This window comes from Octopus sinensis, linkage group LG19 (genome assembly GCF_006345805.1).
Source record: "Octopus sinensis linkage group LG19, ASM634580v1, whole genome shotgun sequence".
Taxonomy (NCBI): Eukaryota; Metazoa; Mollusca; class Cephalopoda; order Octopoda; family Octopodidae; genus Octopus; species Octopus sinensis.
In genome coordinates this window covers 38,546,823-38,570,608 of record NC_043015.1, presented here as the reverse complement: position 1 = coordinate 38,570,608, position 23,786 = coordinate 38,546,823, and the positions used below count along the sequence as shown (strand labels likewise).

Here is a 23,786-nt window from a genome sequence, read left to right as displayed (position 1 = left end):
TCACTTAAACTCCAACTGCTGCTGCATCGCAAATTAGCCAGAAGAATAATCTTTGAGCTGTTATGGAGGTACAAAGGCAGATAAACAAAACGATGGATAGAATAAGTATTAGGTTTCAAAAAGTAAGTTATAGGATTGATTTAACTAAAAGACAAAAGCTCTCTCTCTCTCATATATATATATATATATATATATATATATATGAATTTTTTGCGTAATGAGATAGAAAACCAAGGCTGTATAGATATTAGAACATTTATAGATAGGTTTTACAGCTGTTTCCAGGATATTAGTAATATCCCTTCATCGGAGAGGAAAAATTAAGTCATAGTTAGTTTAGATGTGATACAAAATACAGAGTGAGGTGGAGGAAAGAAAATAGACACTATTGGGTCTCAATGACACCATTATCTCTTGTATATATATATCAGTACCACTTAGAGAGTACCTCTATACAAATTGGTGCTGCTTCAGATTGTTGGATTGACTCAACCATTGCAGTCTTTTCTTTCTTTCCTTCCAGCTTTTATCAGTTCACAATTTGCTGTCTGTCTATTCTAAGACTTACTTCATTTGCAGGTCTACCAACTTATGGTTATCGTATATTTATTCAGTTATTGGCTCGAGAAGAACCAGATCTAGTCATCTCCAAACTTCCACAGGTAAGCGAATTAGCTGACCATAACGATATATTGTACAAGAACGAACACCTGTTCACTACAGCTGTTTCAAGCGTGTTTTTTTTTTATTGATGAACAAATCATTTGCATCATAAAAAAATGAATTAAAATATAAACCTAAAATTTGACATTTAAGATTTGGCTCTTAAAGAATATATATTGACTCCCTCATCCTGGTGACAACCATATATATAACTGTGTATGATACATACATATATATATATATATTAGTCCAACCCATGCTAGCATGGAAAGTGGACGTTAAACGAACGATGATGATGATGATATATATATCATCATCATTGTTTAACGTCTGTTTTCCATGCTAGCATGGGTTGGACGGTTCGACCAGGGTCTGGGAAGCCAGGAGGCTGCTCCAGGCTCCAGTGTGTATGTGTGTGTGTGTATATATATATATATATATATATATATATGAGGTTTGATCAATAAGTATCCGGACTGTGTGTTTTAGCTTCATAGTAATGAAGCTAAAACACACAGAGTAAAGCTGCTTGCCACAGATTGACCCTGAACTCTGCTGTGCATGCACACTGTTTTAACGTTCTAGCTCACTTCTGGGGTTCAGAGCAGTGCTTGGAAGGAAGGTGTGTAGCATGTGGTTGTTGCATTGACCATAACAAAGAAAGTTGTCATAGTAATACCTGCTCAGAGGCCTACGCAAAATTGCAGAAAGTGTATGGAGAGGGGTGTATGAGCCACACACAATTGTTTGAGTGGTTCAGACGTTTCTAAGATGGCCGAAAAAATGTCAATATTGACAAACGTTCTGGGAGACCCGCAACCAGCAGAACTGAGAAAAACATCGCAGATGTGCATGCAGCTGTGAGGGGGAATTGTTGAATCACCATCTGTGAGTTCTTAAAATGTGCAGATTAGTTATGGTTCAATTCAGTCCATTATCACAAATATGTACCTCTCTAACCCTTGCTAGCATGGAAAAATACATTAATTGGATGTTAATTTGGAAACTACAGTTCTTTCTGTCACCTAAGTTTGTACCAGTAACAGACAGTTCCATTTGATCAACTTTTGTAGTTCGTCTCATTATTTCCTGTATTTTTTCATTAAAATAAAAATGTAACTTTTTCCTTTTTTCCTCATTGGAAAATACTTCCCTCGTTTGACTCTTCCTCCCGTTTCTCTATCAAACAGTACATGGAACTTTTAAAAAGTCACCAAAATCGCCCTTTGCGTTGCTCTGCTATCCTTTGGGCTTTAGGGCAAGCTGGTTTTAAGGACCTTTCTACAGGTTTGAGAAGTAAGTTCATATTTTTCCATGTTAACTTTTTAGTTTGACATTTGACATTGAATATTTTTGCTTAATTTTGTGTGCCTGTTTGCATGTGTGTCCACACGTACTGAGGTTAGTCTACAGGTGTGCTGGTGAGTGTTCACATTGTTGCGGTGTAGGTGCAGGTGTGTCCACATGCATTGAGATAAGAGTACATATGTGTAGGTATGTGTCTACACATATTGAGTTGTTTGTTCCTGTGCATGTCGCCATCATGTAACGGTGATGAAAGAAACCCTTTGAAATCCTATTTTGGTAACATTTACCTGTATGTAGTCCAGCTTTTGCCAGAAACTGTAGTGTTAAACAAAATGCCTTGTGATCCTTTATGTTCTAAGTTCAGTTGTGTTCTTGAGCAAGACACTTTATTTCACATTGCTCCAATCTACCAGCCAGCAAAAAGTGTGATGCTCTCTGTTCTAGAAGGACAAAATTCCCAAATAAAATCTGTCACAGCCTAAAAAAAATACTGTGATTGAGAGGTGTTAACTGTCTCCACTAACAAATAAATATGAAATAAAAATGTATGCCCAGCATGGCTGCTGTCCAATGACCGAAACAAGTAAACGATAAAAGAATGTATATACATATGCACACACACATATTAAATGCTTTTTTTTCTTTGTTTTCAGTTTGGATGGAACTTATGATTTCTTCATTGGGATTTCGTACAATAACGGTGGCATCATATCCCGTAGACTACTTAGAGACGTTATTCAGGTATACATGCAGATTTCACAATTTTTTTCCCCAAATTTTAGCTATAAGTTCACCTAACATATATTCATATATTTTTGTGGAGGGAGCCTGTGGATGAGGTAGGCCCAGGAAGACGTGTGATGACGTGGTGGAGCATGATCTTTGGATGTTGGATCTCACAGAGGTGATGACAAGTGATCGAGACCTTTGGCGATTTGCTGTGATTAAGAAGACATGCTAAGCCAAGTGAAATCGTGGTCGTGACCAGTGCCGATGACATGTAAAAGGTACCCATTACACTCTTGGAGTGGATGGTGTTGGGGAGGGCATCCAACCATAGAAACCAAGCCAAATCAGACTGGAGCTTAGTGCAGCTCTCTGACTTACCAGTTCCATCTAACCCATGCCAGCATGGAAAATGGATGCTAAATGATGATGGGGATTCTCTCTAGATTTTCTGTAGAATTCCGTGCCAGAACTACAAGGTGTGACATTTCGTCTCTGTAAACAATGCGATTGTATAGTTTACACAAACGTATTCATTAGATAAAACATCTTGGCAGTGGCTGGTTCTGAATTCTGTAGAAAGTCTATAGAGATAAGCTTAAAAGTGAAAAATATTGTGCTACTAACACCAAAATAAGATGCAATATTTTGTAAACCTTTAACACACTTGGTAGTATATTATGGTTGCAAAACGAAAATACTGTGTCCCTACAAGCAATTAACACACACACACACACACAAGGGTGCTGATAAGGTCTTGGTTCTGGGTAAAAGAAAATAGAGGAGGATCAGTTAATTATGATTTTATTCAACCTATTTCCCTCTCAGATCCATGCACTTATTGCAGCAGTCCTTTAGTTTTTCTAAACCCTGTAAAAGACTTCAGAATGTTGGACCCCCAACCAGTCCCTTTGTGATACCCTTAAAGCCAGGGACTTTTCAGCACTCCCTCCTATGTACACACACACACACACACACACACCACACACACACACACACACAATTTTAAGAAGCTCGTTATGCCACATGGTTTCAGGTTCAGTCCCACTATCACACCTCAGGCCAATGAAAGCTTTGTGAGTGGGTTTCGTAGATCAAAACTGAAAGAAGCCCAGTTTGTGTGTGCATCTGTCTCTCTGTTTTGACATTGCACAATAGTTGTAAATAAGTGCCACCATCATAGAAGTAATGTCTTTCATTTCGAATCTTCTGTGAAAATGTATCCAACCATGAGGAGTGGAGATGAGAATGGCATCCAGACTCAACAAATTCTGTCTGACTGATGCAATCTTGGAAAAATGGATGTTAAAACAAATATAATGATGATTTTCAAGGAAGGGATACCAACATTTCCTTCACATAGAGGGCCAAACTTTTTATGTACCACCGGCACGTAAAAGCACCCACTACACTCACGGAGTGGTTGGCGTTAGGAAGGGCATCTAGCTGTAGAAACTCTGCCAGATCAAGATTGGAGCCTGGTGCAGCCATCTTGTTCGCCAGTCCTCAGTCAAATTGTCCAACCCATGCCAGCATGGAAAGCGGACGTTAAACAATGATGATGATGGAGGATGTTGTATTTATTTCATATTATTTGAAAAGTCTTTGTTATTGAAACAAATTCATTCATATTTGATTTTTAATTTTTTTTTTTTTTTTAATCCGTCCTACAATATGAATTTATATTTTTCCAGTATTCACAAGAATGTGTCTTCTGCATACGGAGTAATTTCTGTAAAGGAATATTTCTACATCCTTGATTTGATATACAACACTAACATCAATATACAAAATGATTTACGGAAAAAATTAAAAGTGTTAAATGCAAAATTGAAGGTAAATACCTTTTTTTTTTTTATTTGTCTGCCACTTCTTAAGCACACATTTTTTCTGGTTGACGAATTATTCTAAGAAAATGTTAACGTTTTTAGTTATAAAATAAAAAGCAAAAAAGTATCTCGTAGGTTTTGTTCCTTGTTTCTTAAATCTTTACTTTGAGAAACATCTACTTTTTTCCCCCCTTTTTTCAGCATACAATTCACTGTTCACAGTGTCTGTCTGTCTGTCTGCATTGCATCTGTCCCTTTTCAAGTTTTTGTCTACCTCTTGTAACCCTTTGTGTTGTCTGTCTGTCTCATATTCCCTTCATTCCATTTTTATTTCTCCTATCAGATTATTTAATTACTTCTTCATTATCCTTGATTTTCTTGTTCTTTTTTCCATTGTTTATATTCTGTTCAAAAGTGCTTTGTTTATTTATTGTAATTGTTGTATTTGTTTTTTTTCTTAAGGTTATTACATATGGACCAAATCCAGACAAAACGTTACGATCTTTTTTCCCATCCTACCTAACCAGATTGAATTCCACATGCTCTCAAGCCTTGAAAACAGAGGTAAAACTTTATAAAATATCAAACAATTTATCTTACTTTCTTGTGTTTGGAGAAAACTAGACTAAATATGTTTGTCTTTCTAGAAGATATGTTTAAATCTACAAATGTCAACTTTTGCCTTCTTTCCTTATGATATAATGAAATTATTGTATCCAGTGCTCAGGTGCACCACAACTTGTCAAAAGTGCGTATAAAGCATATGCAGTAATGTACAAATGTCTGGGAAGTGAACAGTGTATGAGTCAGATACATGCTTGCTTGTGTGTATGGAGGGGAGAAAATCAGGTGCAGTGTTGGCGAATCTCAGGAAGCATGGAAGTTTTGAAGGATGCAGTGCTCCGACAACTAACAACTGATGCCGGCAGTTTGTTCCATGCTTCAGCAACTCTTAGCGTGTTACTTTTGATTTGTTGTAATCTGAGTTCAAATCTTACTGAAAGTGAGTTGGTGTACACCTATGTGCATATATGTATGTAAGCGTGTGTGTGTATCTATCTACCTGTATTTACCTCTGTGTATATATAATAACTGAATGCCAATGAAATCCATAAGTATATTCTCAGGTGTTTTGTGCTGTTGATGTTGTAGCTACTGACCAGTTTGGTGAAGTGCCTCTTGAAAGATGACCATTGTTTTAGTCTGTGGCAGCAAATGTATCCAAAGCACCTAAAACAGTCAGGGTATGTTGTTGCTGTTGTTGTTTTTGTTTTAAATATTTATTAACCTTTCGGATCTTTTCCTTTTGATAGACAGAATTCAACACAGTTTCTAGTTAACTAAACAATTTGAAACTTCGTATACTGGTAGAATGTGTCAAAAGAAAACATTAACGTAGTTTAATTTTTCAAATTTTAACCAATCGTATGCTCTCTTTTGAGCTGAAATCATTTGCTGAAATCATTTTAACGATTGGTTAAAATTTGAAAAATTAAACTACATTAAACAAACGAATTACAAATTTATCAAAAAAGCCAAGTGAAAATAATGTTTTCTTTTGACACATTCTACCAGTATACGAAGTTTCAAATTGTTTAGTTAACTAGAAACTGTGTTGAATTCCGTCTATCAAAAGGAAAAGATCCAACCTTTCCTTAGCCATCTTGGATTTGTTCTTGTTGTTGTTTATCCCCAGTACTGCCTTCCATTTGTAAGATGTTAATGTGTAAGTTGAGGGAGATTTGTCTGCTATTTCTAGCTGGTCAAGTGATTGTATTAGAGGCCCTCTTGTTGGCTTGTCTTGAATGTCACTGGCAGAAATGTGATACTAGTCTAGTGTACTGGACTTGTAGCATTAGTTCTGAGTACCGGAGTCACAGTGCTTAACCATAGTTCTGTTACCATATTTCTGTTGAGACACACAGATTGAGAATGGAAAGAATTGTGTCACTAGAACAAGAAAGAAAGATCTGGGTAGGATTGGTTCAGATCTGATCTGTAAAACATTGATTAGATCAGTGGTTCCCAACCCTTTTTTACCCATGTACCCCATTGATTCCTATTCTGTTAGGATGGACCCTCATAGCCATTTGATGTCTTAAAAACAACAAACAACCTATTTTTATAATTAAATATTCTAAGGAATTGTGTGAAGAATTAAAATATTTTGTGGATTTGAGAAGTACAACGAATGTATTAAATTCTTAACAGCAAAATCTTATTTGGACCCCACCCCCCTCCAAGGTTCATGTGGACCCTTGTCGAGAACCACTGAATTAGATCATGGTTTATGGCACAGTGTTGAGATGGATTTTGTTTTATTCTTTTGCTTGTTTCAATCATTTGACTGCAGCCATACTGGAGCACCACCTTAAAAGGTTTTAGTCGAAGGAATCAACCCCCAGGACTTAGTCTTTGTAAGCCTGGTACTTACTCTACCGGTCTTTTGTACCAAACTGCTAAGTTACGGGAACCTAAACACACCAGCATCAGTTGTTAAATGATGGAGTGGGGAGGGGGACACACACAAATACATATATATATATATATATATATATATATATGAAAGGTTTGAAAATGCAATTTTAAAAGATGTTTATTCACTTGACCGGTTTCACTATTTTAGAAAAAGATTGTCAAAAGTAAAATGTAAAACTTTGTATGAGCTTTGTTGTGTTAAGTACTGGTTGTCACAAAATATTACAATACATATATACATTCTTTGATAATAAGAAAATGTTAAAAACAGCTTACAAGGAAAAATCTTGTGTATATATATATATATATATATATATATATTAATAAAAGAAATAAAACATATGCGTATATATATAAACATATATATACGTACCTACCTCTACATGTACATATACACGCATATATGAGTACAGGACACCAAAGGGACGTTGAACACATAGAGAAACGCAAACATAGACACAAACCAAAGGAACAGGACATTTTTTTAAAAACAACAAAACAACGAAAAAACCCCTTCTTCAGTCGCTAAGGTTTCATCTACTCTACGTTTCGAAGGATAAAAGCGAGACGTATCTTCGACAAGAAACTTTCCTTCCTGCGAAAAGCAAAGCAATTAAAATTCTGAGATCTTTTCGCAGAGGGGTAAAAAATGGTAAAAAAACGAGACAGTAACGACAGTACAAAAATATAGACAGTAAAAAAAATATATATATATATATATATAAACAGTAAAAAAATATATATAACAGTAAAAGACAGGACAGGGAGAACGAGATAAGAAGGGCTGTTGACGCCGAACGAAAAAAGTATTGCAAACGCTGAATTTTTTGTGAACGACGAGAGAGCAGGAAAAGCCGTCCAGTAGCCTTAAAAGGCGGGGGAGAAAGACCGTTAGCAGTTACGGCGGAAGTATCGTCGCAGATGGACGACGGGAATGGGGGAGGAGGAGCAAGAGGAAGGGAGAGAAGAAGGGGAATGGTGCGAGGAGACCATGAAGAATGGTGAGGGGGGAGAGAGAGAATGAAGAATGAGAGAGAGAGGAAGAGACAAGTTAAGTGAGGGAAAAAAGACGAAAAGGGGATGGGATATAAAGAAAGAAAGAGCAGAGTGCGCGTGAGAGTTAATATCAAGGCGAAACTTGATATACAGAACAATCTTACTTAAGAGGGTGCGTGCGTTTTGTCGACACACACATGATGACATGTAAAAAGCACCCACTACACTCTTGGAGTGGTTTGCGTTAGGAAGGGCATCCAGCTGTAGAAATATTGCCAGATCAGACTGGAGTCTAGTGCAGCCTTCTGGCTTGCCATCCCTCAGTCAAACCGTTCAACCCATGCCAGCATGGAAAGTGGACGTTAAACGATGGTGATGATGATGACATACATATGTATATATTATGTATTATATATATGTGTATATATAATATACAGGCACACACACATATATATATATATAGATATATATGGGAGTCCCCCACCACAGCTTGACAACTGGTGTTGGTGTGTTTACATCCCTGTAACTTAGCGGTTTGGCATAAGAGACTGATAAAATCAGTGCCAGGCTTAAAAAGAAGTAGTGGGGCCAGTTGGTTCAACTAAAATTTATCAAGGTCATGCCCCAGCATGGCCTCAGTCTAATGACTGAAACAAAAGCTAAAAGATTGCAAGCAAAAATAGTTCCACCCTTAAACAGGGGCCTAAATGGTACCTAAAATCATAATGTAATGTAGCTTTAAGGATGATGGTTAATTTCTCTTTATTTTATTTTTTCTTCTAATTTTTCTTCTTTCTCTAGAATTCTGATGACTTATTTGTTTGAGAATTGGAAAAGAATATCAAGAGAGGTTAATCAGAAACAACTGTACGATACTCTTCATTCCTTTTCTGTGACTAATACTGAATTATCGGTGAAGGGTTCCAAAGACCCGTGTTTGTCCATATGCAAGGTATGTATTATGCACATGGTGTGCAAACACATTTTTTCAGTATTTATAGATTTATCACTGATTTAATCTGATTCAAATTACAGGAGGTCAAAGATGAACAATATAAGCTGTGTGTCTGTCTTACAGGTGTATATGTGTAAATGCAAGAATTGACTGAAAAGTTTATAGGCCAACCAAGATACTCTCATGGAATCTGACCAAATGAGGGTTATTTTTTAACATAGCCATGCTCTCCTCCCCTCCCATGCTGTCCACACACTTCTTCCATTGGTGTTGCAGTGTTTGGGTCCCATTGTTGAAGAAGCTTTCATCCTGTTGGTCAAAAAAGTCATCGACAGCAGATATAAGCCAAGTGTTTTTTCGTGTTGGGGAACAGATGATGGTCAGATGGGGCCAAATCAGGTGACTAGAGGCTTGTGGGGTGGAAGGTTTTCCTGCTGAAACTAGACCACTTTTGTCAGTTTTCCTGATGGCCTTTCGTAACTGCCTCAACAAGTTGGCACAATATTCTCCATTGATGGTGTGGCCCTTTTGAAGAGAGTCAATAAACACAATTCCTTTTGCATCCCAAAATACTGCAGATGAAATGACCTTGGCCTTCTTCGGAGCAGGTGAGGAGGGGTGCTTCCACTGCATGGATTGTCTCTGGCTCAGTAATGAAGACAACATTCATCCTGGATTAAGAAACCTTCAAGAAAACCAGCTGGATCTGCTTCAATGTCAGATTTCCCCAAGATGTGATCAGCCAGGTGCACTTTTGATCAGGTGTCAGAAGATGTGGCACCCACCAAGCAGAAACCTTCATCATGCCAAGTCCATTGCACAGAATATTCTCAACTCTCTTATAGAATATACTAATAGAATTGTCTGTTTGATTTATAACCAATTGCCTGTCCTCCATCACCATTGGATGAACATGATCAATGTTTTCCTTGGTGGTGGCAGTTGCAGGACATTCAGACCTCTGGTCATCTCCAAGACTCTCCCTTCTCCTCCTCCTAAACTCCGCTGCCCACTTTTGTTGGTGAAGCTGAAGCATCATCTCCTAATGTAGCAATCATTTTTTACCATGAATGTCCTTGAGGGCGAAACGCTTTTTCTGCAGGTACTTGATAACAGAACGATGCCAAATTTTGTCCACTCTCAAGAGATGTCACTACTAGTTACTTTCAAAGTCTTCTTTGAACAGTCAGATGTGAATTTACCTGGAAAGAAACAATGCAGTTATTAATAAGAAAAGTTGGAATTCTTGCATGCAAGATTTCACAGCTCTAGCATCACTCCTTCATAGTCTGCCTATCAGCTTTTCAAACCACTCTCGTATGTATGTATGTATGTGTGTGTGTGCGTGTGTGTATGTATGTGCATATATATATATATATAGGGTGGGGGGAGAGAGAGAGAGTCTCTAATTGGGTGGTTGGGCATTACATGCAATAGAATAGATTGGGTTTAGTGACAGGGGTTGTCGCAAAAGTAGAAGGGAGGGGATGTTAGGATGGGTTTTGTAGGAGGGCCCAATGCTAGCCTATTACACACACTGTATATGTGTGTGTATGTGTGATATGCATGTAGGAGTGTATGTGTATGTGTGTATATTGGAGTACAATGAGGTCGTTGGACCTATTGAATCCTGTCAGCTTGTCCAGTTTGTGTTAGCATGGAACATAGACATTAAATGATGATATTATATGGATATGTGAATCTTCTCTTTTCTACAGGATTTGTTGCAGAAAATGACGCAGCCCCAGTTTCCTTGGTCCCATGTGGTTTTACTCATCATATCTTGTCTGGTTTCATTGTTTTTCATTGATGTTTACCTGGGTGGCAGTTTTAGAGGTAAGACCTACAATATTTCATTATTTCTTTCTTAGTTTTACTTCATGCACAAAACACCCCACATTGTTCAAGCAGACTGATGATTAAAGGGGTTGATTTCAGCCATGACCATCTTGTCTTATATGAGCGAGTATATTATATTATCCAAAATATCCTTCATCTTTTTGAGATGGAAGATGCATTTTGAGAGCGATTTGTCTGCTATTTCTAGGAGTAACTGTGTACAGCAGGCATGGGCAATCCTTTTTGAGAAGCAGGTCCAAACAGGCCCCACACTTCTAAAAAAAATTCCAGGTAATTTATTGTTTAAGTGTGCCATTCTTAAAATTCCACAGACTGTAGTTTGTCCATGTTTGGTGTAGAGACTTTGTTATTCAGAGTTGCCAAGAGCTTTATTGCTGGTGATATGATGCCCAGGCCATGCTGTAGAATGATTGGGAATAGGAAAGGCATCCAGCTGTTGGGACCCCATAAAACATGGAATATATTAAGGAGTCATGGACTCTGCAATTCTGTTTTGCTGGTTACCTATTGACGAGGTAAAAGTTTATGTGGATTAGAAAGAACTCTAAGTCTTGTCTGTTGCAGACAAACTTTTCTGCTGTGTTCTACCCTTTATAAAACCCCTTTTATGTTGAAGCAGAAATTTCACTGTCAAGTTGTTGCTTCTCTGGCTCTGCTAAACCACTTGTGATCCCAAGTGCCATATCTCAGAACGGAACTTGGAACCTCATGGTTGTAAGGTTGCAAAACAAACTTTTCCACCACAGCACTTATGGCTACACTGGAAATATCATGCATTGGATTCAGGCTTGAATCCTTCATTTCTAAATTAAATGTGAAAATGATTTCAGCCACTACATCACTGATGGTTGTACAAGGAGATTCATCATCCTCATTTAGTGTTCGTTCTCCATTTGGAGCTGGTAAACCAGAAAGTCATCCCGGGACCCAGTCTGATATAGCTTGATTTCTACAACTGGATGCCCTTCCTAATGCCAACCACTCTAAGAGTGTAGTTGGTGCCTTTTATATGTCACCAGCACTGGCCACGACTTCAATTTCACATGGCATGACGTGTCTTCTGAAGCACAGCAAATCACCAAAGGTCTGAATCACTTGTCCTTGCCCCTCTATGAGACCCATCATCCGAAGATCATGCTTCACCACCTCGCCCCATGTCTTCCTGGGTCTACTTCTTTCACAGGTTCCCTCCACAGTTAGAGATCAAAGTGTCAATGTAAATATAAATTATCTTTATTCATTCATCAAAATAAATATCAAATGGAAATTGTAGTTGTGATACCTGTGCCAGTGGCACGCAAAAAGCACCATCTGAACGTGGCTGATGCCAGTGCCACCTTGACTGGCTTCTGTGCCGGTGGCACGTAAAAAGCACCAACTGATTGTGGCCGCTGCCAGCCTCCCCTGGTACCTGTGCCGGTGGCACGTAAAAAAGCACCCACTACACTCATGGAGTGGTTGGCGTTAGGAAGGGCATCCAGCTGTAGAAACACTTCCAGATCAGACTGGAGCCTGGTGCAGCCTTCTGGCTTCCCAGACCCCAGTTGAACCGTCCAACTCATGCTGGCACGGAAAACGGACGTTAAGCAATGATGATGATTCTGTAAAGATGCGGTTGATAGCATAAAAACTGCTCCTCTTGTCAGAGCAGGACTTTTCTGCTCTAATATATCCAGACATTTAACCATCTTTCTTGTTTTCTACAGGTTCACAGACAGTGCAGTTTCTAGACAGGTTCGGTGTCTTAGATGCTACACTCCACACATGGCAGCGAATAGAGTTCTACTCTTTCAAAACTCGAGTGTGAGTATATTGTTTGCTATTTTTTATTCAGGTGGAAAGCTGACAGAATTATTAGCATTCCAGGCAAAATGCTTAGCAGCATTTCGTCTGTCCTTATGTTCTGCTGAGCTCAACTTTGCCTTTAATTCTTTCAGGGTCAATAAAATAAGTACCAGGTGAACACTGGGGTTTATGTAATTGACTTAACCCCCATTCCCTCAAAATTACTTGTGCCAAAAATTTGAACTCATTATCATTATTAAAGCAGTGAGTGGTAGAATAATTTCTGTGCCAAAAAAAAAAAATGTTTAGCAGTGTTTCTTTTGGCTTTACATTCTGAGTTCAAATACTGCCCAGGTTGACTTTGCATTTCATCCTTTCAGGGTCAATAAAATGGACACCTGTAAAGTACTGGGGTCAGTGTAATCAACTTACCCCATCCCCTCAAAACTGCTTGCCTTGTGCTAAAATTAGAAATTATCATCATTATTATTATTATTGAAGCAGTGAGCTGGCAGAATCCTTAGCACACCAGGGGAAATACTTAGCAGTATTTCATCTGTTGCTACGTTCTGAGTTCAAATTCTACCATGGTCGGCTTTGCCTTTCATCCTTTTGGGGTCAATAAATTAAGTACCAGTGAAACACTGAGTTGATGTAATTGACTAGTCCCCCTCCTCCAAATTTGAGGCCTTGTACTTCCAGTAAAGATTATTATTGTTATTATTATTATTATTCTAGGTTTCTTAAAGAAAATTCCATAAAATATTACAATGTTGCTGAAAAAACACTGAGACCCTACTTATTGACAGCATGGATGAAGACGAAGGAATTTAGTTTGTATGTTGTTGATGCCACAGCCTCTCAAAGACATTGGTTGCATGTAAAATTATTAGAAGGCAAGGAATGGGTAAGTCGTTTTCTTTCACAAGTTCTTCAGCTCTTACCTTCTCTCTCTCTCTCTCTCTTTTATCTGTCTGTCTGTCTCTTGTTTGCTTTCATTGTCTGTAAATTCGGGGTCAGTTGGTCGAGGAAAACCTTTGGGGCTGATTGATAAAGTTTAACTCCAATGTTATAGGGTTCCTATAATTCACTTTTGTCGTGTTTATCATTTGAGAAGAATTTTTTTCTTAGCTATTATTTTATTCACGACATTTCTTCATTCCTTTTGTCTCACTTCAGCTGTACAATGCATCACCAGAGTTCTGGGACCAACTGATAGATTTCTTCTGGTTATCTCTCTCTTTCCTCCAAGACTACTGCCTCTGGTTATGGCAACATCTCATATATTTCAGCCAAAGTTTCTACACATTCCTCTCAACACAAATAGCAGAGTAAGTGGCTCAAAATGACCAACTTTTCAAACCTTTTTTGTTTCAGAGAATTCTTTGTTTACATTATGTCAACCCTATTCTCCAGCAGATCTGTGGTCGAGTTCTACTTGGGATTATCATATCTTTTTCTTTAATTCTTTGGACTTGAGTGTGTGTGTGTGTGTGTGACGCAGACAACTAGAATATATGTTTCTTACAAGGCACATCTTAATCTGAGATGGTCATGTGTGGTCCTGAGTGATCTACAATTGATTGGGAATTAGTTGAGGCTTTGACCAATCATCAATATTTCACATCTACAAACTTAGATATGATTAACGAGGTGACTGATCTTTGCAAGGTCTATTTTGATACGTCTAATCAAGGTATTTATATACAACTGAAAAAAAACCTTGTCTTACCAACATGGTAGAGATACCTCTACAGTCTTCTCTGTTGGAAATAGATTAAGCTAAAAAAAAACAGGAGCGACTCGTATAGTGATTGGTCTTTGCAAGTCTTCATTTGATCAAAGCATTTATATGAACTATAAAAGGAAAAAAACCTTGCCTTACTGAGGTAGTGAAAATACCTCTAGAATTCTCTGCTGGAATTTAGTACAATAAAACCCCTTAACCATTTATGTGTCCAAAACATTTTCATAATGTTTGTTTTTCAGGCATTTGGTCAATCTTTGTTTTATATACACTCTGAGTAATGTAAACATTTCTTTGCATGTCTCGAGTTCTTCTGGTGATTGAAAAAGATTTGGGATTGTGTATCATACATGATGCATGGAAGCCAAAGAAATATGTCCTGTGTACCACATGTCACACACAGGACTATGGCCAGGTTTGAACCCAATGCAGAGAGCTGAAACATACTCTACAAGACATGTGGTTTGACTTCCTTACAAGTTCCACTAATCTGCTGCTCTGGATTGGTACTTCAAAAGGATGAAAGGCAAACCAGACCTCAGCAGGACTTGAACTTAGTCTACAGAATCAGAACCAATACCACAAGGCATTCTGCCTGACTCTCCAACAACTGCCAATCTACCACCTAAACAACCACTAGGTATTATAATTATTGGCATGGAATAATGTTGTTCAGGCGTCAAGATACTTTTGAGGTCGTCTAAACTTTGAATTTTGATGTTTCCTTCTTGTGGGAGCGCTGTATTTGAACTGTCGGTAAATATTAATGATGGGTGCTAGAGTGGCTGTGTGGTTTAAGAAGTTTACATCTCAGCCACATGGTTTTAGGTTCTGTCCCATTGTGTCACACATTGGGCAAGTGTCTTCTATTATAGCCCTAGGCTGACCTGTCCTTGTGTGTGAATTTGCTTGAAACCTGTTTGTGTGTACCCTTGTCTTGATATTGTGTAGTAGTTGTAAATGAGTGCCACTGTCATACAAGCAATGTCGTTCATTTCCAATATTCTGCGAGAATGTGTCTGGCCATGCGGGAAATATTACCATTACTTGGAAACAGGTGAGGGTTGGTGTCAGGGAGAGCGTCTGGTTGTTGAAAATCTGCCTCAATAAATTCTGATCTGTGTAAGCATGGAAAAGTAGACATCAAAATGATGATAAAAATGTAACCAATTGCTGAAAATCTTAGCAATTAATTCATTGATTATTTTTTGTTTATTTTAATTTTTTTATTTTTAACATTCCAGGGGTGATTTCTCTGTGAAGAATATCCAGGAAACTTTATCAAAAGCATTGGGGAATATCCAGCACGTTACACTGACTTTTGTCCAGTGGTGTAGCAAATACCTGGAATCTTCTACAGCAGCAACTTGAGAATCGGCTGGAATTGAAGGAGAATTTTAATTTTTTAAAATTTGTTAAGACCATTAAATAACGCAAAAACAAACAACTAAAGCTAAAATGAAAGGAGACAAAAGTACTTGTTTGAATAAAAAATAAATAAAAAAGCTCCTATTAACCACAATTTACTCTTCTTCTTTCATAGCTTTTGGTGTATTTTTGCTGTGCAGTATTCTTGTCTTCTACTATTGATGATATGCGTCTTTTCTTTTTTAAGATGAACTTGGGTTAAAGTAAGGGTCAGCGATGGTTGAATCAATAAATAAACTTCTGAGCGTGGAGGCGCAATGGCCCAGTGGTTAGGGCAGCAGACTCGCGGTCGTAGGATCGCGGTTTCGACTCCCAGACAAGGCGTTGTGAGTGTTTATTGAGCGAAAATACCTAAAAGCTCCATGACACTCCGGCAGGGGGTGGTGATCCCTGCTGTACTCTTTCACCACAACTTTCTCTCACTCTTACTTCCTGTTTCTGTTGTACCTGTATTTCAAAGGGCCAGCCTTGTCACTCTCTGTGTCACGCTGAATATCCCCCGAGAACTGCGTGAAGGGTACACATGGAGTGCTCAGCCACTTGCACATTAATTTCATGAGCAGGCTGTTCCATTGATCGGATCAACCGGAACCCTCGTCGTCGTAACCGACGAAGTGCTTCCACTCCAAACTTCTGAGTGGACAAGACAGCAGTTAAAACCCCCTTTTTGGTAGAGTCAATGACAGTAAAGGCCCATTGATCAAGACATTTAGCTGTTGTTGGTAGAGTCCATCTAGCTCAAAACAGGGACCATAAAATATTGTGAAGGGTCAATATTGCTTGAATTAATAAAGGGCAAACTCCTGGTGGGTGGGAAGCAGTTAATCATAATAAAGTGCCATTAATCAAGACATGTCAGTCTTGTTAGTCCACCTAGCTCAAAATAGGGGCCGTGAGATACGGCTGTGTTCGTTACTGTAAGAAGTGACAACATTCTGTAATTGTAGAGTGTATCTGTTAGTTTGTGCCTTCACAGAACTGAGTTTGGTTCCTCTCAGACCAGAGAATCTTTACCATCCACATTTACATGCTGGTACCATGTTAAAAGCACCCAGTGGTGGTGTTTAGTAAGGGCATCTGGCCATGGAAACCAGACCAAATCAGACTGGAATCTGGCACAGCTCTCCGACTTGCTGGCTCTGGTCAAACTGTCTAACTGGACAACAGGTGTTAAAAGATAATGATGATAATATTTGGTGCACAGGCCGTCCATAAAAATAGCAAAATAACCAAGAGGATTATTGGACTACCAATGGTTTTACTTAGCTTGACATGTCCTCAAACACAGCAAACTGCCAGAAATCTTGGTCCTTAGTCATCTCCCCTGTGAGGCCCAGCATCTGAAGATCCTTTCCCTCCACTTTGCCCCACATCTTCCTGGGTCTACCCCTTCCAAACCTTCCCTCAACAATTCGAGATTAGCACTTTTGAAATAAAGGCAGTGTATTCCAACAAAAATGGTGACGAACGGATTAAAGTTTGACAGAAAAGAAACAACTGAAAATATCAACAGAATTTATTTTTCATCCAAAGACAATGGTTTAGGTTATAAATTGAATGTGGAAAATATTTCTTGATCACAATTAATCCAATCCAATCTAGTTTATATTTCCCATATTGTCTTCTCAACTTGTTGATCACAGTCCTAAGCAAGGATTAAACTTTACATTTTATATTTATTATATATATATATATAAAATAGAGAGAGTGGTTCAAGTAATCAGGATTCCTTGAAGAACATTTCCATTGTATTCCTATAAACTGTTTCTGCAACAGTGTTGATGTCTTCAGACCGAGCTGTTGCTATCACTTCAAGAACTTGGCTGAAACGAGAAAAGAGGAATTTTGAAAAAAAATATAGGAAACAAAATTAAGTTTTGTGTTAATAATTTAATGGAGAACAAATACGGCAAATCGAATCCTTCAGGTACTCATTATCATCATATTTAATGTCTGTTTTTCCATGCTGGTATTTGAAGGTGGAACATTGCTATTGAGAGAAATGGTGACTATGCTGAGAAGTAGGGATGTGATCCACAGATGACCAGCTTCATTTTGATGTATGATACATGTTCCTGTGTTGGTAATTACACCTGTCCTAAACAAAGTGGCATTATTTTTTGACTCGCCCTCATACAAAGGAGAAAATTAGTCTGTAGCTACTAGCATTATTACATAAGCAATACTCCTCCAATTCTTCTAAATGAGAACCTGATTGTCAATGGGTTACTCCACAGCTTATACCATCATAATTAAATCTATTATTATAGTAATATCCAGTCACTTACATAATATTTGCAGGTTCATTTCGACTTTTCACACAAAATCCTTTCTCCCATTTCTCTTTCTTCTTTGTTGGGAAAGTTGTCTTGATGAATTTTGCTCCAGCATGGGTCGGCCGAATCTCACACCATGGAGCATCTAGATACGATTTAAAAAAAAATAGAAAAGAAGTCAATAACTTGAGTTTATAATTATTTTTTATTTGAACTAGTTTCAAATCAGCATTTGTAACCATGCGGGAACACTATAATTACGGTTGAGTTGAAGCATGTTTTTGAGGGGAGGGGCCAAAGCAAAAGATAGGTGTTGGAGGAGGTTGAGTTGAAACTGGAATATTTATCTTTCAGTCATTAAACTCTGGCCATACTGGGGCACCACCTTGAAAAATTTTAATTGAAGGAATCGACCCCCCCAGTACTTATTACATTTTAAACCTGGCACTTATTCTATCAGTCTCTTTCGTTGAACTGCTAAGTTATAAACACACCAACACAGGTTGCCAAGCAGTGGTGGGGGACAGACACACACACAACAGGCTTCTTTCAGTTTCCATCTACCAAATCCTATTACAAGGCTTTTGTCGACCTGAGGCTATAGTAGAAGACACCTGACCAAAGGTGTCATGCAGTGGGACTTCCCCGACATTTGTGCATTACTGCAGATGCTTTATGCACACCTGACAAGTTGTGCACCTGAGCACTGCAGACAATAATTGCATTATTATTATTATCCCTTCAGCTCAGGTTCCGTTTCATTATGTGGAATTGATAATATTCTCATTCCCACCTTCCCCAAAGTGCTAACTGGTAAGGCATTTCTCAGCTTGATTTGCTACGATTTCCAACCCTTCGCCTTTCCCCTGTTAATCCCTGACGCGCGTTCAGCCGTTTTCTTGGATTTATTTCCATTTTACAATCCAATTCGTTCATTTTGCGAAGGGAGGTAATACAGTGACGTCTCCCATGTAGCTTAGCATCTTCGATTACCTCCCCTACCGCCATACGGTCTGACTACAGAACTTGCAGTAATTCACAGATTTCATTCATCCTGACGGAACTTTAAACAAATTCTATAATAAAGTTGACGATGATGATGATGAAAATACTAAATGTTAATAAATATCTCATTTCTTACCGGTTTCTATCATCATTCTTTCCAGTGGTATGGAACACATGGCATCGATATTTTCTTGGGTCTTCAAAGAACTTTGAATTTAAAAGATACATAAATTATATTATATTGTATAGCTATCCAGTGTACTATACTGGGTACTATTTAAGAAGATTGGTCACGGTGCGCGCACTCGCACTAGCTAGACGTGACTAGTCGATCCTTTGTTTTCGTGTTATTTTGTTTAAAAAAATTATTTATTTTGTGTTTTATTTACGTTGCTAGGTAGTCGTTGTAGGATCGACTAGTCACGACTAGCTAGCACGGATGCGCGAGTACGCGCCCCGGGACCACTCTTCTTAAATAGTACCTGCATTGGACATAATACCCCGCCCAAAATTGAAAGAAGGAAGTAGAAAAGAAAGTAATAATCTCAGAAACAATTGGTAAATGTCACTTACCATCCATTGATGCCAATATAAAGACCTTCTTCTATCAAAGCTGCAGCTTCTTCTTTGCTTCCTGTGAAAGAATGGACCTAAAATAAAATGGTTAAATGGTGAAAATATACACAGGTACATATACATGCACAGATACAGACATACACACACGGCCTGGTGACTATAAAAGAATGTCATTTCATAGAGTAGAGTCCAGAGGAAGTCATAGGCAGGAGAGGTGCAGCCGGAGTGTAAAATGTCCAAAAGAGAATCCGTGAATTCTCCCTATTCCCTAAAGGACATCCCCTTACATAGTAAGGAACATTGTCTATTTAATTAAAAAATTCTATATGTGGCTGAAGAGTGGTCTATATTTTAAAACTGATGTGATACTTCATCATCATCATCATTTAGCGTCCGCTTTCCATGCTAGCATGGGTTGGACGATTCAACTGAGGTCTGTGAAGCCAGAAGGCTGCATCAGGCCCAGTCTGATCTGACAGTGTTTCTACGGCTGGATGCCCTTCCTAACGCCAATCACTCCGTGAGTGTAGTGGGTGCTTTTTATGTGCCAGACGGAGCTGGCAGATGGCCACGGACGGATGGTGCTTTTTTAGCATGAAACGTTTGTACTACACTACCTGTGGATATCCTTGTTATAATCACCCCATTTGATTTATATGGATATATATATTATATAAAGAAATAATCAATACCAGACATATTTTATTAAACCAAAGTTTAATAAATTCCATCAAATAAAATAAATGTATCAGATTGGCTGTTAAAATGGATTTTGCTTTTATTTCATTTTTATTTTCCCAGACAGTTGTTTCAGACAAAAGGACCAAGGTTTCCATAAATAGAACATCATAAAGGTTGAATTTTATATATATACACACGTATATACGGCCAGGTATTTTTTTTCTTGCTAAGTCTCCCAGAAATACATGTCCAGCTATGGAGAAATATTACCTTACTAGGGAACAAGTGAAGTTTGCAGACAGGAAGGACATGAGGCCATAGAAAATCTGGTTGCAAGCATGGGAAACTGGATATTACTATGATTATAATAATGCAGGGGCAATCCAAGGTTTTGAGTGTTTTAAGGATCAGAAGTTTGTGTCAAAGAATCATTGAGAAAGTGAGTTAGAAGAAAGAGGAATTGTTCTGGTTCCACTTACCACTCCTCCAGTAATGCGGTGTTTGTTTCTTTTTATGATGTCCAAGAAATCATCAGAACAGTTTCTGGAATGTAGAAACATTGGTAACTTCACCTCTTCGGCAATGGCAAACTGTTTTTCAAAGTACCTAAAGGGAATAATAATGATAACAACAACAACAACAATAATAATAATAATAATAATAACAAGAGCATTCTGAGAGTGGAAACCCCTGCCAAGGCAACACCAATATCCTCTCAACGATTAGCCAGAGATGATTTTTAAAATGAGAATATCTGAAATAAACTCGACGGGTCTCACAAACAAGAATACTAATAATGAACCCGACCGTTCTCAAAAATTAAGTAAACAAAAAAACAGAGAAATAATCCAGAATCCTTGTCCAGTACCAGATTAATCTCAAAATCTAATCAATTTGTGCCAGTCATGAGGCCAAACATCCCTGAAAGTATCATTCGAATCCATCCAGTGGTTCTTGAGATATCTTGTCCACAGACAAACAAACAAACATAACTGAAAACAATACCTGTACCTTTGATAAGGCGGGGGTAATAATGATTGCAAATTTTGGCACAGGGCCAGCAATTTTAGACGAATTGCTGCAAAGCATTTTGCTAGGTGTGCTAACGATTTTGCCAGCTTCAGAACAACAACAACAACAACCTCTCTCTCTCTCTGATCACATCTCATTGTCTTAAAATAAAGGACGCATTGGATAACGTGGTCCTGGGTTCTCTGAACATAAAGAATTTGACTGGATGGGCATGGCTGGAATATTTTTTGACCAGAAACCTACTTGATAAAGTCTGGCCTGGGGCTAAACAACAACAACAAAATCAACAAAAATAACATGAAAACAACAATATAGTACAAAGTGTGTTACTTACTTCAGTTGAATGTCTTTTGGACAGAAATGCAAACGGTCGTAATCTGAAAAAATATAAGGGATGGAATTTTAATGAAAGATGATGGTGGTGGTGGTGATGGTAGTGGTGATTAAAATATGATGGTGTTATTGGTAAAAACTCATACATACATATATACATGCATATATATTTGTGTAGGTGCATGGCTTAATGGTTAGGGGGTTGCACTCACAAATGCAAGATTGTGGGTTCGATTCCCAGACCAGGCATTGCTTTCTTGAGCAAAGCACTCCATTTCATGTTGTTCTGCAATCATTTTGTCATCTGACATGTGACACCTGTACAGGTAATGTCGATCTGATGGAGGGAATGAGCTTATGTCTACACAAACGTTTGATCACTATAAACAAATCATCTGTGTGGTTGTTCAGCAAGAAACTGCCAAACTCCTTCTAATTGCAAAACAAAACATCACAGTCATACATGGGGAGTTGTTTGTGTGAAATCATGTCTGAATAATTAGGAGAAGACATTACCTTGCTTGGAAACAGGAGAGGTTTGGTGACAGGAAGAGCATCTGGCCACAGGAAATTTGCCTCAATACACTCCATACAAACATGGGAAAGTGAACATTATCAAAATGATGACATGTAAATATATATATATATATCATCATCATCATTGTTTAACATCCATTTCCCATGCTAGCATGGGTTGGATGCTTTGACTAAGGACTGACAAACCAGGAGGCTGCACCAGGCTCCAATCTGATCTGGTAAGATTTCTACAGCTGGATACCCTTCCTAATGTCAACCACTCTGAGAGTGTAGTGGGTGATTTTTATGTGCCACTAGCATAGGGACCAGTCAGGCGGCACTGGCATCAACCACGCTCAAAGGGTGCTTTTTACATGGGAGCCAGTCAGGTGGCACATATATATGCTGCTTAAAATAAAGCATATTACTCTACCACTGGTATTTGAGTACTCTTTTTTCCACCTTGTTTCACATTTATGTGTTTACTCCGGTATATATATTATATATATATATATATATACACATAATGTACTGCTCTGTGATGGTAACAACAAAAACATACTCCACCTGGTGAGAGATAAATATTACTTAATTACACAATACACGTTATACATATATATATATATATATATATATAGAGAGAGAGAGAGGGGGGAGAAAGGGAGAGAGAGGAAGAGAGAAAGAAGTAAAGAGAAAGAGTATCATAAACTCACCTAAGCCACATTCCCCAACAGCCACAATTTTGTCCTTGTTGGACAAAATAAGGGTCGTTAAATCCTTGATGTATTTCTCAGGGTCACCAGAGTCTTCAAACTCCCCACATCTTGTGGGGTGACATCCAGCAGTGGTGAACAAACGTTCTAGAAACATGACAAATATTTTTGATAATACGTTGTGTGTATGTGTGTATATATATACAAACACACATATATATATGGCTGAACATGAATTTAAGCTATACTGTTTATGAGTGTGTGTGTGTGTGTATAAACATGAAATATATTCAATACATTGTATACGAGGCCTGAGCAATAAGTATCCGGACTGTTGCCACAGTAACAAAGCTAAAGCAAGCAGAGTAAAGTTGCTTGGTACCAATTGACCTTGAACTCTGCTGTGCATGTGCACTAGGTTTTAACATTCTAGTTTACATCCGCTGTTTATAGCAGTGCTTGGAAGGAAGGTGTGTAGCATGTGATCATCGCTTTAACCATAACAGAGAAAGTTGTTATGATGATACTTGCTCAGAAGCCTATGCAAAGTTTCAAAAAGTGTATGAGTGGTTCAGATGTTTCTAAGATGGCTAAAAAAATGACGATATTGACAAAAGTTCTGGGAAACCTGCAACCAGATGCTATGAGACATTTAACCTTCTACACTTCATTTCCAACTCAGGGACCTTATATGAAAATATTAATCCTTTTGTGAATTAAATTGTACTTAAATCCCACTTGAATGATGAATGAGAGCTAGATTTTCACTGAGATAAGATGCCAGTCTATTGTAGGTAACTTTCCCAGGAAACATTGGAACATCTGCTCTTCCATTCTGCAGCTAAATGAACAGGTATATGCAGAATTAAAATGTCTTTA

At 38.1% G+C, this 23,786-nt stretch overlaps 2 protein-coding genes across 5 annotated transcripts in view; one reads left to right on the top strand and one right to left on the bottom strand.

Moving 5' to 3' along the window:
* The window catches only part of LOC115222241 (transmembrane protein 214-B), a 38,065-nt gene extending 22,202 nt beyond the window's left edge, over window positions 1-15,863 (top strand). For both annotated transcript variants that reach the window (XM_029792399.2, XM_036511107.1), the window contains exons 5-16: window positions 580-662; window positions 1,854-1,959; window positions 2,625-2,712; window positions 4,392-4,533; window positions 4,989-5,090; window positions 5,679-5,770; window positions 8,802-8,952; window positions 10,674-10,791; window positions 12,522-12,618; window positions 13,339-13,507; window positions 13,780-13,931; window positions 15,592-15,863. In XM_029792399.2, coding sequence (XP_029648259.1) covers window positions 580-662; window positions 1,854-1,959; window positions 2,625-2,712; window positions 4,392-4,533; window positions 4,989-5,090; window positions 5,679-5,770; window positions 8,802-8,952; window positions 10,674-10,791; window positions 12,522-12,618; window positions 13,339-13,507; window positions 13,780-13,931; window positions 15,592-15,718 — 1,427 coding nt within the window. In that variant the 3' untranslated portion in view covers window positions 15,719-15,863. The remainder of the gene's footprint in view (window positions 1-579; window positions 663-1,853; window positions 1,960-2,624; window positions 2,713-4,391; window positions 4,534-4,988; window positions 5,091-5,678; window positions 5,771-8,801; window positions 8,953-10,673; window positions 10,792-12,521; window positions 12,619-13,338; window positions 13,508-13,779; window positions 13,932-15,591) is intronic.
* Window positions 15,864-17,273: 1,410 nt separating this feature from the next.
* The window catches only part of LOC115222204 (putative deoxyribonuclease TATDN1), a 17,979-nt gene continuing 11,466 nt past the window's right edge, over window positions 17,274-23,786 (bottom strand). For 2 of the 3 annotated variants that reach the window (XM_029792355.2, XM_036511264.1), the window contains exons 6-12: window positions 22,908-23,054; window positions 21,680-21,722; window positions 20,793-20,919; window positions 19,630-19,706; window positions 19,193-19,263; window positions 18,064-18,196; window positions 17,274-17,598 (exon numbers count right to left, since the gene is read on the bottom strand). In XM_029792355.2, coding sequence (XP_029648215.1) covers window positions 17,496-17,598; window positions 18,064-18,196; window positions 19,193-19,263; window positions 19,630-19,706; window positions 20,793-20,919; window positions 21,680-21,722; window positions 22,908-23,054 — 701 coding nt within the window. In that variant the 3' untranslated portion in view covers window positions 17,274-17,495. The remainder of the gene's footprint in view (window positions 17,599-18,063; window positions 18,197-19,192; window positions 19,264-19,629; window positions 19,707-20,792; window positions 20,920-21,679; window positions 21,723-22,907; window positions 23,055-23,786) is intronic. The other variant, XM_036511265.1, reaches the window with a different exon arrangement.